The 16403-nt window shown below is 26.1% G+C and overlaps 1 protein-coding gene across 3 annotated transcripts in view; it reads right to left on the reverse strand.

Moving 5' to 3' along the window:
- Nucleotides 1-16403, reverse strand: part of LOC136077124 (voltage-dependent R-type calcium channel subunit alpha-1E-like) — a 196415-nt gene that overhangs the window by 150625 nt on the left and 29387 nt on the right. For all 3 annotated transcript variants that reach the window (XM_065791765.1, XM_065791766.1, XM_065791764.1), the window contains exons 6-7: nucleotides 11583-11785; nucleotides 7731-7840 (exon numbers count right to left, since the gene is read on the reverse strand). In XM_065791765.1, the coding sequence (XP_065647837.1) occupies nucleotides 7731-7840; nucleotides 11583-11785 (313 nt within the window). The remainder of the gene's footprint in view (nucleotides 1-7730; nucleotides 7841-11582; nucleotides 11786-16403) is intronic.

Genomic DNA, 16403 nt, shown 5'->3' on the forward strand with positions numbered 1-16403 from the left:
TTAACATTATAATTTGCTTACAAACAACCACCAAATTTACTGAGACAACTTACTTCCGCTAAACTTAATTCCACAACATCTAATAACAAAAAGATAGGAATTTTTAAATGTAATGATAGTCGTTGCAAAATTTGTTTATTTTACCTACAAGAGGTAAATAATTTCGTAACATCCAACGGTACTATTTGGAACATTAAAAGTCACATTACTTGTAGCAGCAAGAATGTCATTTATTATCTAAAATGTTTGTCTTGTAATGGTCAATCAACGTATACTGGAAAAACAAACAATTTGAGAAATCGCACTAATGGTCATATTTCAAGTTGCAGAACTGGCCATTCAACAGACAGGTTTGACAATCATGTATATGATTGCCAACGTATAAAAAAAAAAAAAATGGAACCATTTTTCCAGCTTTTTGTATTTCTAGAACTTAAAAGTGATAAAAATTTATTATCTTATGAAAGTCATTTGCATAAACAAAAGCATGATACTTTTAACTAACACTTCCTGTTTTAAAAAATATTAGACAATGGTAACTAATAGCAACAATACATTAATTGATTAAAAAATACTTTTGTAACAAAAAATAAATAAATTTGTACATAACAGCACTTAAACTAACACTACTGATGAAACATTGAAAGGCCTCTAGTGTTAAATATATTTTGTACTAATTTCTTATAAACCTTTAAAGAAATATATAAAAAAAAATTTTTTTGAAGTTGAGATTTTGTTTGACATACATTTTTCATTGTATTGGTTAAAATTATATTAATAGTTATTTATATATATATATATATATATATATATATATATATATATATATATATATATATATATATATATATATATATATATATATATATATATATATATATATATATATATATATATATATATATATATATATATATATATACATATGCTCATTTTAATTCATAAGAAATGTGTTTAAATTATAAAAACATAAAGAAGTTTCTGTTTTATATTAAAAAAATTTTAAGTAAGCAAATATCTTTTAAATAAAAGTATATTTTTTAAATATACTTTTATTTAAAATATATATAATATATCTTTTACTTAAAATGTATATCAAACTTAAGAACCTGAAATCATGAAAAACCATAGCTCTATGAAATAAAGTTTTATTTTTGCTTTGTCCTGGGTTAAAAGTGTGTTTTCCTAACTTGTTTTGCCAAAAACAAATAAAAAAAAAGCTGTTGTTCTACTTTGACACCAATATTTTTCAAAGCTGTCAAAGCTTTCATAGAGCTGGTATCTTCAACCAACTTCAGATTAACTACAGAAGATGATAGAATTCAAACCAAGCTCCTTAACAGAAAAAACAGTTTGTACCAGTTTTATATAAAATAAATTCTCAATAAAAATTCTCTTCATCATCACCATTATTACCATAATCTCATTGCTGACTTGGAAGCAGTGAGGCAAAGAATATTTTTTTGACATACCAAAGGGTTATGATAAAGATTGGCATGCTGATCTAAAAACTCGCTTTTTGTTATGAAAGTTTTGAAAATTATTGAATGCTTTCTAACCACAGTAACTATTGACAACAACTATTAAATTGATTACTAACCACAGTAACTATTGACAACAACTATTAAATTGATTTCTAACCACAGTATTAAAGGTGTCTTTGATAGACATTTTTTTTTTGTTATTTCTAAAAATATTTGTGGTACAACAGGGTTTAATTCTTGGCTCTGAGTTGCTCTTCATCTACACTAATAACAACCCTAATATTCTATAAAACAATACCTCTACAAAATAATACCTCTAAACTGGCTCTGTTAGCTGATTATACAACTATATACGTCAGGATTTTATTACTTTTTTTAAATCACTTTTTTGACATTCAGAATATTTGTTTATAGATGAATCGTAATTTTTATAATTTGCTATTAGTTAAGTAATTCATTCAATTTTGTCTTTTAATTGGATTTTTTTGTCTGTTTTTCAATTTTAAAGAGTTTTTGTTAGATTGAGTTGGAACCATACTTACATTTTTTTTGTCTATGACTATTCCTTTAAATATAGACTTGTAAGTCTTTGTTTAAAGGAATAGTCATAGACAAAAAATGGTTCCAACTTTAAAGTAAACTTTAAATATAAAAAAAGGTACAAATTAACAAAAATACTATCATCATCATCATCATCATCATCATCATCATCATCATCATCATCATCATCATCATCATCATCATCATCATCATCATTGTCATCATAGCTTTAACACCCTTGTTTTCGTGCATGCGCAGGTTAAACATTTTACATAATGCTGTTCTAACTATCTTGAATATCTTTACATAAGTAAAGCTTGTTCATGTTATTTATAATGTGCTCTCTCCAAGTTTTTTTACCTCTGTATCACCTTTTTTCTCCTGAAACTTCCTAATTTACATACTGATACCCAACTATCTATATCTTTATTCCTTACATGGTCAAACCATCTTAATTGCCATTAACACACCATTAACGCAACATTAACTATTAGATACACTTTCAATCTCTTTCTAAGCTCATTTCTTATTTTCTTATCTTTTAGAACCACATCGCACATATATCTGATCATAATCTTCTCTGCTCTTTCAAGATGTTGGATATTATTAATCTTTATTGTTCATATTTTCACTGCCTTAAGTAAAATAATTGGCATAATTATTCTTCATCATCTAAATACTTCAAGGCTCAAAAGTTTTTTCAAGGTCAACAAATGCCTTCCACAGATTCTTTTCCAAAATCATCTTTCGAACTTGCTTTACAATATTGCATGTGTTGTTATCTTTCTTGAACTAAAGCTAAATTGTGTTTATTAATAACTGCTTTTTATTATTAGCAATAACTTTTTCGAAAGCCTTCATTACTTGGTAACCATATTTATTCCTTGGTATGAATTATATTCTAGTGCATCTTTGTCTCCTTTATTTGTCTTTACTAAATTTTCTTTGAGTTGCTTGGTATTTTATCTTTGTAAACAATACCACTGCAAAGAACTGACTCCTAATGAACCATAACAACCATTGAAGCCTTTAACACAACAGCCAATATATGAAAAGAACCAGCTTTGCCTATCTGAGCCCTCTAAGTAACACAGTACCACCACTGTTGGTCTACTAACTTAATTCACTGCAGATAACCTTTTTTATTATAATAACAATCTTCATTAAGTAATATTTCAAAATGAGTCATTTACCATTTTTAAGTATTTTTCCATTTTCCCCTTTTTTAACAGCCTTCTTAGAAAATATCTCTGTTATTCGCAACTATTTGCTTTAACACGTTTTTTCCTCCGAATCTAACATCTCACCCATGAAATCATTCCTTTGTCCTCTGGACCTCACCCAATACATTCTTTCCACAAAATTGACTGTTGTTTGGTGTATTATTTTTTACTGCTTTCTTGATAATTATAATGCAAAAAAATGTTTTTAACTTTAATACTCTTGTAGATATTTCACCAATCCTAATTATCTTGCAACTTAAATATTGGATCTTTTGTAACTTTCAAAAAGAATTAGCTTAGAAAAAAAAAGAATTAAAAAGAATTAGATACAGAAAAGAATCATTGGATCTTTTGTAACTTTTAAAAAGAAGTTAAAAGTTGTTTTATATTTTCTAAAACTAAAGAAATATTTATTCCACATTATGTGAATCGTTTTGCATTGCACTAAGCCAAGCAGTATAAAAGCTGGTATTTGTGGCAAATCTGTTTACACTTGATATAATATTTTCATTCTTTTTTCTATAACTTCACCAAATTCTGCATTGTCTTTGAGGACTCTTTGTTATTTTGCATTCTTCATCAGATACTTAAACATAAGCTTTTTTATTTATATTTTTTCACATATTTTCCACATTTCTTTCCTAATTTCTGACTTTTTTTAAAACAATTGACTACTTTTTAAATGATAATTACAAGTACGTTGTAAATATCATTAGAAGAACCATTCAAATATGATAACAGTTTTTCACACAGGAGCACATGAGAGATTTGTAGAGGTAGAGAATGGAATCAGTAGTAAGAAAATGATGAAAATGATAAAGAGAAGCAGCCTTAGCAGATGATAATTTAGCAATCAATTGTATATATGATTTCCATGAGAAGTCAATAGTGAACAATAAATTACAGGAAATAATTAATGTCTTAACTGCTGGAGCATAAATTTGTGCATTTATATATATATATAAATATATTTTAAATTTAATGTAAGTAAAATAACCAATAATAATGATGGTAATAATTATTATTATTGATTTTTTTACTTAAATTAAATCAAAAATAACCAATTAATCTTTCATTGCGATGTGGTTTAATAGTAATGCGCCAAATATCTGGTCCATAGCTTTATAAAATTAGAAAAGATATAAAATTTTTAATAATAATAATAATAATAATATTGGCTATCTAATTAAATTAAGCATAAACTTAAAAAGGTGAATTTTTTTGATGTTACATTTAACATCTCAGAAAAATTTATAAAATTCTTTCAAAAAACTGAATGAAGAACTTGTATATTATTCGATGTATATTAATATTAAGTTAAAACCATCCACCCCAAATTCTAAAACAAATCCCAATTTCAGTTAATACCAAGCTTAACCAAAACTTCTCTAACAAAAAATCTATTCAATTCCTTTAAACGAATTTTTGAAGATGCCCTTTAAAAAAAGTGGAAATTCAAAATATAGAACTAATTTGATTTAACCATATAGCAAAAATGTTTCCACTAACATAGAAAAAATATAAATAAAATTGGTTAATAAACACTTCCTGCTATCTAACAAGAGTTGCACAAAAAATGTCAAAAAATTTATAAAATTTCACAATAACAGTTTTTTAAACAAAAAAGAAACTCTAAATGAAGAAATTACAGAAAATAGTTAAATACCCAATGAGTGGAAAATGTTTATCAAAAATTGTGATATATAAATGTTTTGTTTTTTCTAAGAATGTACCTTATAGAGAGTGAATGGAAAATAATTTTGCTAATCATAAGCAATCCTTTAAAAATAAAAAGGGTTCAAAAGACATCATGCTGTCAAAATATGTATGGGAATTGAAAGGTTAAAAAATTAATGATTTTTTGTATGAAATTATTCATCTTTAAAACAGCACCTGCATTAATAATATTTCCAAAAAATGTATAATATGTCAACAATAAAATTATATATATATATATATATATATATATATATATATATATATATATATATATATATATATATATATATATATATACATATATATATATATTTATATATATATATATATATATATGTATATATATATATATATATATATATATATATACATATATATATATATATATATATATATATATATATATATATATATATATATATATATATATATATATATATATATATATATATATATATATATATATATATATATATATAATATTTAAAAGTCATTTCTTGTTATACAATATGTTTATAAATATATAAATTAATTTTAATAAAAAGACAGCGTATAACTATTTTTTAAATATATTTTAGATATAATAATATATTAATGATTTTCGTTGACCTATTTTGGTCAACGAATTTGACCACAATAGGTCAATGAAATATTATATATATATATATATATATATATATATATATATATATATATATATATATATATATATATATATGTATGTATAGTTTAGTTTTATGCATTTTTAGAGGTGACACAACACATTCAAAGTTTCTGTTAATATCACAAAAAATGACTAATGAGTGGGTTAACTATTTCATATAAAACAGCAAACACTTATTATTCAACAGTTGCGACTGAACCATTGCACTTTTTAAATAACAATAAAAGTAAGAATGACAGTTATAAAATTTTAGTTATTTTGTAGTTTAAACAGCAAACATAAAAGTCATTTTTTTCTATAATAAACTTATCATTTTTGAAAAGATCCAATAGCAAAGTAGTTTTCTTAGAATCTGAAAATGATGATGTTCATACACAATCAGTTATCAAGTATCAAGTATCAATCAAGTAAGCATTAAAGGAGAGGAACTTTTAATGCAGATCTAATAAATGGGGTCTTAAGAGAGGGTGTAAATTTTTTACAGAACACAACTAAAACAATTTTATTTTTGTGCGTCAAGTACGCATTTTTTAACAACTGTTTCATCATAATTTTAATGGGGTTTAATGTTTATATAAGTTTTATACTTAATGTTTATATAAGCTTTATATTTTATGGTGAAAATTAAACAAAAACTTCATTGTTGACAAATCAATGACTAATCCAAAACTAAATTTGATTTTTTAAAGGTTTTTAAAGCATTACGCATGTTTTTATTCTTATCAAAAACTGATATATGTATTTACTGATTTTTTTTTTAGTTTTGACATCCATATTTAAAACTAATTATACTTTGTTAATTGTACAAAATGAATTAAATAATCATTATCTACTTATCTAGACATTTAGTAGTGCTGACTTCATTGTTATTATTAAATTACTGATGAAAAATATGTAATTAAACTTGATGCAATAGATAAACTAAATTAAAAAACTTTAGCAATCAGCAATATGTATTCCATATTGCATTAACTACATTTCAAATAAAATTGATCAGAATATATAATTTATTATTTTTTACATTGAATTAACCAGTTAACCTATGACAAAATTCAGTTATGCCCAAAACTAACTTATCATAAATTCAATTAACTTCTCATAGTAACTCTTATATCAAAAAATATGGTGAGCACTCACATTACTGTCATCGAGTAATTTGACAGTAAACAAATAACATGAATTTGCAGACAACAGAAAGCTAAATGACATGCCTGGTGGGACTTCAGAGATTCTTAGCAATCTATAAGTATTCAATAAATAATTCAAAACTTTACCAGATTCAATATCATATAAATTGAACTTATTTGGCACTTTCCAACTTGCAATGATACAATGTTTATTTTCTTTCTCATTTACATATGGACCACTCTAATATACATATATATTCATATGCATATACATATATATATATATATATATATATATATATATATATGTATATATATATATATATATATATATAAATATATATATATATATATATATAAATATATATATATATATATACATATTATATATATATATATATATATATATATATATATATATATATATATATATATATATATAGCTATAATAATATATATATATATATATATATATATATATATATATATATATATATATATATATATATATATGTATATATATATATATATATTTATATATATATATATATATATATATATATATATGTATATATATATATATATATTTATATATATATATATATATATATATATATATATATATATATATATATATATATATATATATATAGCTATATTAATATATATATATATATATATATATATATATATATATATATATATATATATATATATATATATATATATATGTACAGCCCTCGGAACTAGGATCAGCATTCGGCAATGCTGCCCATGAGGTCATCAAAAAATTGCCGGCCTTGTTTCTATGTTTTATGGCAACCCCTTTGTGTCAAATTTATTTTTGCCAACCTCTAACAGGTTGTGTATATATATATATATATATATATATATATATATATATATATATATATATATATATATATTATATATATATATACATATAATAATAATAAAATAAAAATAACTTTACCCATTTAAAACACCTAGAACCAGATTTAGTACAATAAATGTACCCAACATCACCAATGAAACATAATAGGTTGACCATAAATACCCTTTTTTATCCATCGTGTAAAATGTCTGAAAAAGAATTATGAAATAACAATTTATTTATGCCTTATATAGTTATTATGTCCAATCAGTAAAAGTATACAAACTAAAACAAAGATAACTTAAAAAAGAGTTTTAAAGAAAAGGTTTTTTTTAAATGTATTTTTTTTTTTTATTATGAATTTTGTTATTTTCCTTTTTTAAATATGATAAAATAAAATCTCATACATTGTTAGTCTATCATGTATTATGTGTCAAATTTGTTTTATCTGTATGTACAGAAAAAAAAAGTTACAGGAAAAAAATCTTCAAGAATCAAAACACACTATCTATAGAATAGACACTGGAAAAGTTATTATGTATAATAGTGAAACTCAGGTTATTTGCAAAGTCATCGCAGATGGCGGTTGTGTTTTTTTAACCGATAAAAAAAGGAAATAAAGAAAATCAAAAACTGAGTTAATTTTCAGTTGTTAAAATAAAGAATTCAAAAATATCAAAAGAAAATGAAGATTAAAAAAAAACAAGTCATATTATAAACAAAGAAACACTTAAAAAGTAAATACTCAAAATTAACAGTTAAAAAAACTAACAAAAGAAAATTTGAACATCAATTTGTACTGTACCTTTTTTTTTTTTGCCATAAATAACAAAAATTTATTATTATTATAATTTTTTTTATTTTGTAGAAGTTTTTGTGTTTGCATTTTCGTTTTGTAGTTTTTGCTCTCATTTTGTAGTTTTTGTGTTTTGTTCACGCAAAGCTTGTCATTATTTGTGCTCTTGTTTTTGTGTTTTGTTCACGTAAAGCTTGTCATTATTTGTGCTGTTGTTTTTGTGTTTTGTTCACGTAAAGCTTGTCATTATTTGTGCTGTTGTTTTTGTGTTTTGTTCACGTAAAGCTTGTCATTATTTGTGCTGTTGTTGGTAAATATTTTCATTGTTATTCGCTGTATTTCTATATTACTAATTTTTCTACACCTTTTTTTTCTCGCCAAAATAACTAAAGATTGCTTTTATTTTTAATTTTATTTTTTAATTTGATGTAGAAGCTTTTTGTGTTTACATTTTCATTTTGTAGTTTTTGTGTTTTGCCTTTTAATTTGCGTAAAGTTTGTTTTTATTTGTGCTGTTTTGCTAATTGTTTTTATTTTTGTTTGCTATTATTAATTAAGTGTTTTCATATTTTTTGTCTTATTATTTAATTTATTATAGCTTTATTGTTATTATTATTTTTAAGTTAATTTAATTTACACATGCTTTTACTTATTATTATTTTTTTTGTTTGTTTGTTTATTTTATTTATTTTATTTAGGTGTCACTCCAATAACTAGTTTTTAACTATATAAGTGACACCTAACCTAATTTTGTAAAATTATAAAAAACTTGTAATTTTTTAATTTTTGGTTGAATAAATGGATTTAAAAAAAAAAAAGGTTATTATGTATAATAGTGAAACTCAGATTATTATGCATAATAGTGAAGTTCAGGTAATTATGCATAATAGTAAAATTTATTTTATTGACTTGGTGTAAAAAAAGAACCAGGTGTAGATGCTTCAGTAAAAAACGATGCGTTTTAAGTTTAAGATTCACTCATAAAGTAAAAAACATTGTATGTGGTGACAAGAATGTGGATGCTGATGCAGTCACATAGTAAAGGATAAAAAATTGGCTTATATACTGTGATACAATATTTATACAAATAAACTTATCAAAAAGTCAAAACATTTAGCATTATTTGTTTACAATATTTGTGCTTGTATAAAACTAAAAAAAAAATGAAAAAAATAAAGCTTGCTAAAGCTTTATAAACGTTATAAACTTTATAAACTTGATAAATGTTTTAAAAATATAATAGAACTCTGACAAGGTTTGCTCAAGAACTTTAGTTCTTTAGAGAAAAGAATCTAGGTATAGTATAGTAATAAACAGTAGTATACAAAAGGTATACTACTATAGGTATAGCGCACCTTCCATTACCAACACTTCCTCCACACCCTCCACCTACCAATTACTACACCTTCTAATACCACCACATCTGCCACTACCATCTATTTATAGGAAACAAAACATAAAAAGATTAACACTCTAACTTTTAATTTTAATATTTTATTAAATATTTTAAACATTGTTTAGAATTGATTACTGATTTGTAAATATAAATAAATTCTAATATTTTCATTAAGTTCTAAATAATCTAAAATAAAGAAGACTTTAACTTTAAAAAACAACAAAAAATTAATTAATTATATAGTTAAAAATCACGTAAAAGTTTATTTGAGATAAGATTTAGAACAAAAAGAATTGTTTGAAAATTTTGTAGCTGAGTTTATGATATTCTTTGCTGGCTATGAATAAGCTACTTTTGTCACTATCACTAACATTCTAGAATGAGGCACATCAACAGCATCAAGAGTAAGCTTCCAGGTTTTGACAGTTTTTTGCATGCAAAATTCAGAATCACAAATGAGATTGAATATATCAATGCTGCTGTTTCCTTAATTAGAACAACATTATTGTTTGATGGTCTCTGACACTGATTTTCAACCTGTTTACAAGTAAATTAAAGTTTGAGATATCGCAATTTATTAATTTTAATTTAAACATTTATTAATTTGAGCAATTAAAATATTGTTGTTGATGTTAAAACTTTTTTTTAAATTAGGCATGATTTTAATAAGCATGATGAATATTCAGGAATTTAATTAAATGAAACCAGTAAAAATCAATGAAATTAAAAATTAAAAAAAACTTTTCTACTTTATCTGCTAAGCCTGAGCCTCACTCCCATCACCGTACATCTCTTTCTCTGCAAATACAATCATGGTCGCTGCTCATAAGAGGTGTCTCTAGTTCTATCAACCAAAACTCATTCTCGCTTGAAAAATTGTTAGAACCCCCTACCCCTATTTTGTTGACATAATTAATGGACAGCCCTTTAATGGTAACTAACTACTTTGTTAATCACTCTTTTTTAAAGTTGAAGCTAATTAAAACATGTTTGCGCCATGGTCAAGTTCTATTTAATAGTTTGACAACTTTGTCAAAATTTGTAAAAGTTAGTTTGGTGGTAAAGTTTTTTTGTTTTTTGTTTTTTCAAATAGTTTTTTTAGGTGCTTTATTCATGTTTTTAACAAATAGAAAATTTGACTTAATCATAAATATTGTATGACATCATAACATCGAAAACAATTCTTGCTAATCAAATCAAAATCATAACAAAGACCTCTCTATGCGACCACTCCAAAAGCACTAAAAGGGTCACTATCCAAGCACAACATGGTACTATTTATACTCTGATCTTTTACAGCTGTTAATGGAATCAGCCTTTCTGATAGCTACACAGAATCCATGAAACCTTGCTATCAGCTGACTTCAGAACCATTATAATGAGTTTTAGAGCTGTACATTAGAGGGATAACAACAAAAGTTGTATAGCCACTAGCAAGAATGCACAAGCAAAAACCCATGTGTAGAATCATAAAGATCCAGAATTAATTATCCTACATAAGAAACAACATAATACATATTTACATCTATACCAGCCTATTGATGAGGAAAGGGTGCAAGGCTAGTCATTGAAACATTATGCTTACTCCTAAAGTCTAAAAGTTTAGGAGGCCTTTTTTAAGACAGTGTAAATGTGTGATGCAAAATGTAAATATAACTAATTGATAATCAAATTTACTTCAAAAATGTAAAAAATTACTCAATATTTAAAAAGTTTAGTTCAACAAGAAAGTATTGAAATATAAATACTAATCACTTACTTTGTACATAATTTCTGACCATCCATCAGTTGTCACACATTGGAACACTGTTAATACAGCAAAAAAGATGTTGTCAAATGTTTTAATTCCATTGTTTATTTCAAGATTACTTATTACACACGACTCATCTGTTGCACATTTCACACCGGAAACAAAGTACTTATTACTACCATTTATACGACCATCACAAAGCTGGTCTGTAACTATGAAAATAAAAATAAAATAAATTAACTATTTTATTTGAATATATAGATTCTATATAAATAATTTTATAAATATTAAAGTTCAATAGTTCTTATAAATACAAGTTATTATTTGACTTTTAATAATTTTAATTATATAAGGTGTTTTTGTTTTTCTTTTTTTTTAAATGCAAATTTTACTTTATTTTGAAATATATTCTCAGCTTTAGTTTTAACTTAGTTTTGTCTATAGCTATGGTTGTATTACAACCAGATGTACTAGTTGGTTATATTATGACCAGATGTACTACTTTTAATTAACTGCATTTTGAAGTTTTCTTAACTTTAGAATTAGAAGAAATGTTAACTAATAATGGTAAATGAGCTTTCTGTATTAATATATATTTATATGTTAAGTAAAATAACCTCATTACATGTTAATATGTTAAGTAAATTAATCACATTACATATTAATAAGTAAAATTATAAAATTTTAGATTATAAAATAAAAACTATCATTGTATCAGAAATCAAAATGGTTAACATCATTTTGATTACTGATACAATGATACTTTCTTCAAGTGTTATTCAAAATAGAACTAAAGTCCACTACCTAACTTATGATAAGTTAGCTAGTGAAAGAAAATTTTGCATAAAAACTTTAAATAAAAAAAAACCATGTATAATTGGCATAAATCTTATACCATATGTTTTACATAATTTTTTTTAAAAAAACTTCAGCTTGCATTGACAGGGTTGCAAGCTATATTAATTTAAGAGTTTTTAATTGTTTATACTTCACTTTTACGCAGTGGGCCAGAATAGTCAATTTTGAGACAAAATTAATAACTAATTTAATATTAAAATTAAAAACTAATTTAATGTTAGTACTGTATTTCCCAAACTTATTAAGAGTACCACTATGAGGTCTGCGCTTCTTATGAAATTGATAATTTTTAGATTCAGTTGCTACGGATACCTAATTTTGCATAGCAACAGCCTATTTTGGGAAGTTATAGATTTTTTATTAGTGCTACATTTACCGAATTTGACATGCAGATAATATTTGAGTACAAATATAAGGTCTAGGATTCTTTAAAAATTGATATTTTTTATTTTTAGTTGCTATGGATATCTATTAGTTTAATATTTTTTATTTGTGTTACATATACTATATATCTAGCTTGTGTATTAATATGAGGTCTTATAAAAGTGATTTTTTATACTTGGTTACTATGATTACTTGATTTTGCATAACGAAATTAGGTGGTATATCATCTATGTTTTACTAACTTTGCATAACAAAACCATAGCAATATATTTTTATACATAACTTTATACATTTTTTTATATAGCTTTATACTTGCTTCCTAAAAGCCTATATATATTGTAGAGATGGAAAACGAACCGAACCCAAACCGAACGAACCGAACTAGAACCTTATCTACGACAGAACCGAACCGAACCCGAACTTTAGTTGTTACTAAACCGAACCGAACCCGAACTTTAAAACTGTTGTGAACGAACCGAATCAAACCAACTGTTCTTGCCCTAACCAAGCTAAATAGAGGCTTGAAAAAGTGAAAATTTTGCAATTCGCACATCACTACAATACATAACATGCTACATTACCTAATGTGTAACATACATAACATAATTCATTACCTAATGTATAACATACCACGAGTTTAGAATTATTTTGTTCTATCTCTCATATTAAGTGTTGGAAGAAAATGAGTTAGTAATTTTAGTAATTAATAATTACTTTTAAAATATATTTTAAATTTTAAATTTCTTCTAAATAATTTGTTTAAATCAAAATTATTTAAAGCATAAGTTATTATTTCTTTAAAAACTAGCTAAAATTTTAAGTAATTTTTACTTTTAGAAAAAAATGAAAAATTTTCTCCCAACGTTTAAAATGGGAAATAGAACAAAATAGTTCTAACCTCGCGATAAGTCTACAATTCATAACATTACCAACCAAAATGGAAATGTTGTTTCTAAACATTTGCAATACGGAGGTGTTGTTAATGTTCTGAGTTTTTATTCATATCTTAGTAATTAATGATTGCAATAATTACATAATATTGTAGTAATAATGAGTAACAGTAAATTAACTCGTAAATGGACTAAAAAAGTGTTGGAGAAATTGATAACAGACGGAGCGGCTCGCTTAGTACCTGCATCATGGACAAAGAGTGAATGCTGGACACGCTTCCGTTGAGTTGAAGTTGGGGATGAGGTTTGTAGCTATACTTACTGCATATAAAATTATTTAGTTTTATAAATATTTCAATAAATCAATTAATCACCTGCATCTCTCAGGCATTGCATATTGCACACAATGCCAAACTGAGCAGCATTCAGGTTTGATAATTAATTGAATATCAAACGCTAAATAGAGTCAATTGACCTTAGTTATAATACACTTTATTTGATTTTTGTATAACTGTGAGTAATCATGTTATGATCAACAGGTTGTCAAGGAGTTTGCCGTTTGTAAGCAGTGTGGATTATGGTTGTCAGTGCCAATTGGTCATACTACAACTTTACAAAGACATAATACATCACACATCAATAAGATCAGTTCAGAACCTGGACAATTAAAAATGACAAGCTTTTTACCTAAAAAGACAGAGGTTAATAAATATAGTTTGCGGATCTTGCTTTTTCCTATTTACTGTTTTAACTTTTCACTTGCTACCATTGATAGCAAAATATATTTGTTACAAGTTGTTAGCAATATTTTAGAAATACAATGTTTTTTCTAGTACAAAAAAAAAAGACCATTATGTATTGCTATGTGTTTAATGTCTATTGTTTATTGCTTTATACTTTACAGGTTCCTAAACACATTTGTGAATATGCTTAACGTGCAGCCCTTTACATGATTGCAAAAGACATTCAGCCATTCTCGTGTGTTCAGGATGATGGGTTCAGTCACTTTGCTCAAACAATGATTGATATTGGATCGAAGTATGGATCAGTGAAACTTGAGGATATTATGTGTGATCGAACAACGCTGTCTAAGACACTACTACCAAAGTAGTACAACGAATGTGTTCGAAAGTAGTCTACAACGAATACAAATCTTACAAATCTACAACGAATACAAATCTTACAAAGTAGTCTACAACGAATGTGTTCGAAAGCTGAAAGACGAACTTGCTGGGGTTACTCATATTGCAATAACAACTGATCACTGGACCGATGACATTCTAAAATACTCTTATCAAAATTTTACAGCACATTACATTAACAGCAGTTATTGCCTTATAAGTAAGTGTGTTGGATTGTTTGAGTTTAGTGAGTCTAAGACTGGCATTGCCGTAAAAGCAAAGACAACTGAAATACTTAAAAAACTTTTCCCTCAGACTATAAAAAGTGACAATTTGGTATTTGTGACTGATAATGGGAGTAATATGAAGTCGGCTTATCCCAACGATATTAGACTTAGTTGTGCAGGTCATAATCTTAATTTAGCTGTTGAAAAAGCTTTGAAATCCCCTGGTGCTACTTTAGTTCATGAAATGATCGAGACTTCAAAGGAAATGGTGGGCTACTTTAAACATAGTGGGAAAAACCAGGAACTAAATCACACTCTCAAACAGGATGTTGCGACTCGTTGGAACAGTCAATTTTTTCTTTTGCAATCACTGTCATGCCAGTTAGATCATGTCAAGTCAATTCTTGCTGATTCAAAGCAGTTTGACAAACTTGAGCAACTGAACAACGTTAATGAAAAATTGTTGCATGCCGTCGTAGAATTTTTGCATCTCTTTCACAAGGCTACTGTACAATTGTCACATGACAATGTGCCGACGTCCCCTGATGTATGGCCAATGCTTTTTTATCTTCGATCAGTCTGTAAGATCAATGGTTCAGACAGCGACAGTATGCGTGATTTGAAGGCAGTTTTTCTGTCCAGTTTGAATGAAAAGTATGTTATTCATCCTTTGCACAAGCTATCAACACTTATTGTTCCTTCTTACAAATGCTTGTCTTTTGTCAACACAGACGATCGCAATTTTGTTTATTCAGAAATGCGTAGTATGGTGGACAAAATTATTTCTTCTTCACCAAATCAGGTGATACGAAAGGACTCAGGCAATACAGATATAGACAGCTTTAGTGAATGCGGTCATTCAGATCAGCTGCCTACTGCAAAGAAGAATAAAGCTGATCTTGAATCGTATGATTTGCTGGCAGACTTAAAAACAGTTGCCACTCCATTGTCTAACGCCGACAGTAATGACACAAGACATGAACTTGACAAATACTTGGCACTGCCCGTGACAGCGTGTGATGCATTGCAATTCTGGAAAGACAATGACCGTGAACATAAGCTTCCGACGATGGCATTGATTGGTAGAAAGTTGTTGGCTATTCCTGCTACAAGTAATGCCAGTGAAAGAGTGTTTTCAGTGTGTGGGGTGACGATGAGTGAGCACAGGGCTCGCCTAAACCCAGAAACATTGGAAATGCTGATATTTCTCAAATACAACATGCAGCCCTGATTACTAGACTGACAGTAGGGTACTTAAGCTACCGTTATCTGTGTTCAGAAAGTTACTGCTTTAATGTTTTGTGCACTTTAACTGCAGCTATTAGCAACTGCATTGTTTTTTGAACTTTT

The sequence above is a fragment of the Hydra vulgaris genome, chromosome 02 (assembly GCF_038396675.1).
Source record: "Hydra vulgaris chromosome 02, alternate assembly HydraT2T_AEP".
NCBI lineage: Eukaryota > Metazoa > Cnidaria > Hydrozoa > Anthoathecata > Hydridae > Hydra > Hydra vulgaris.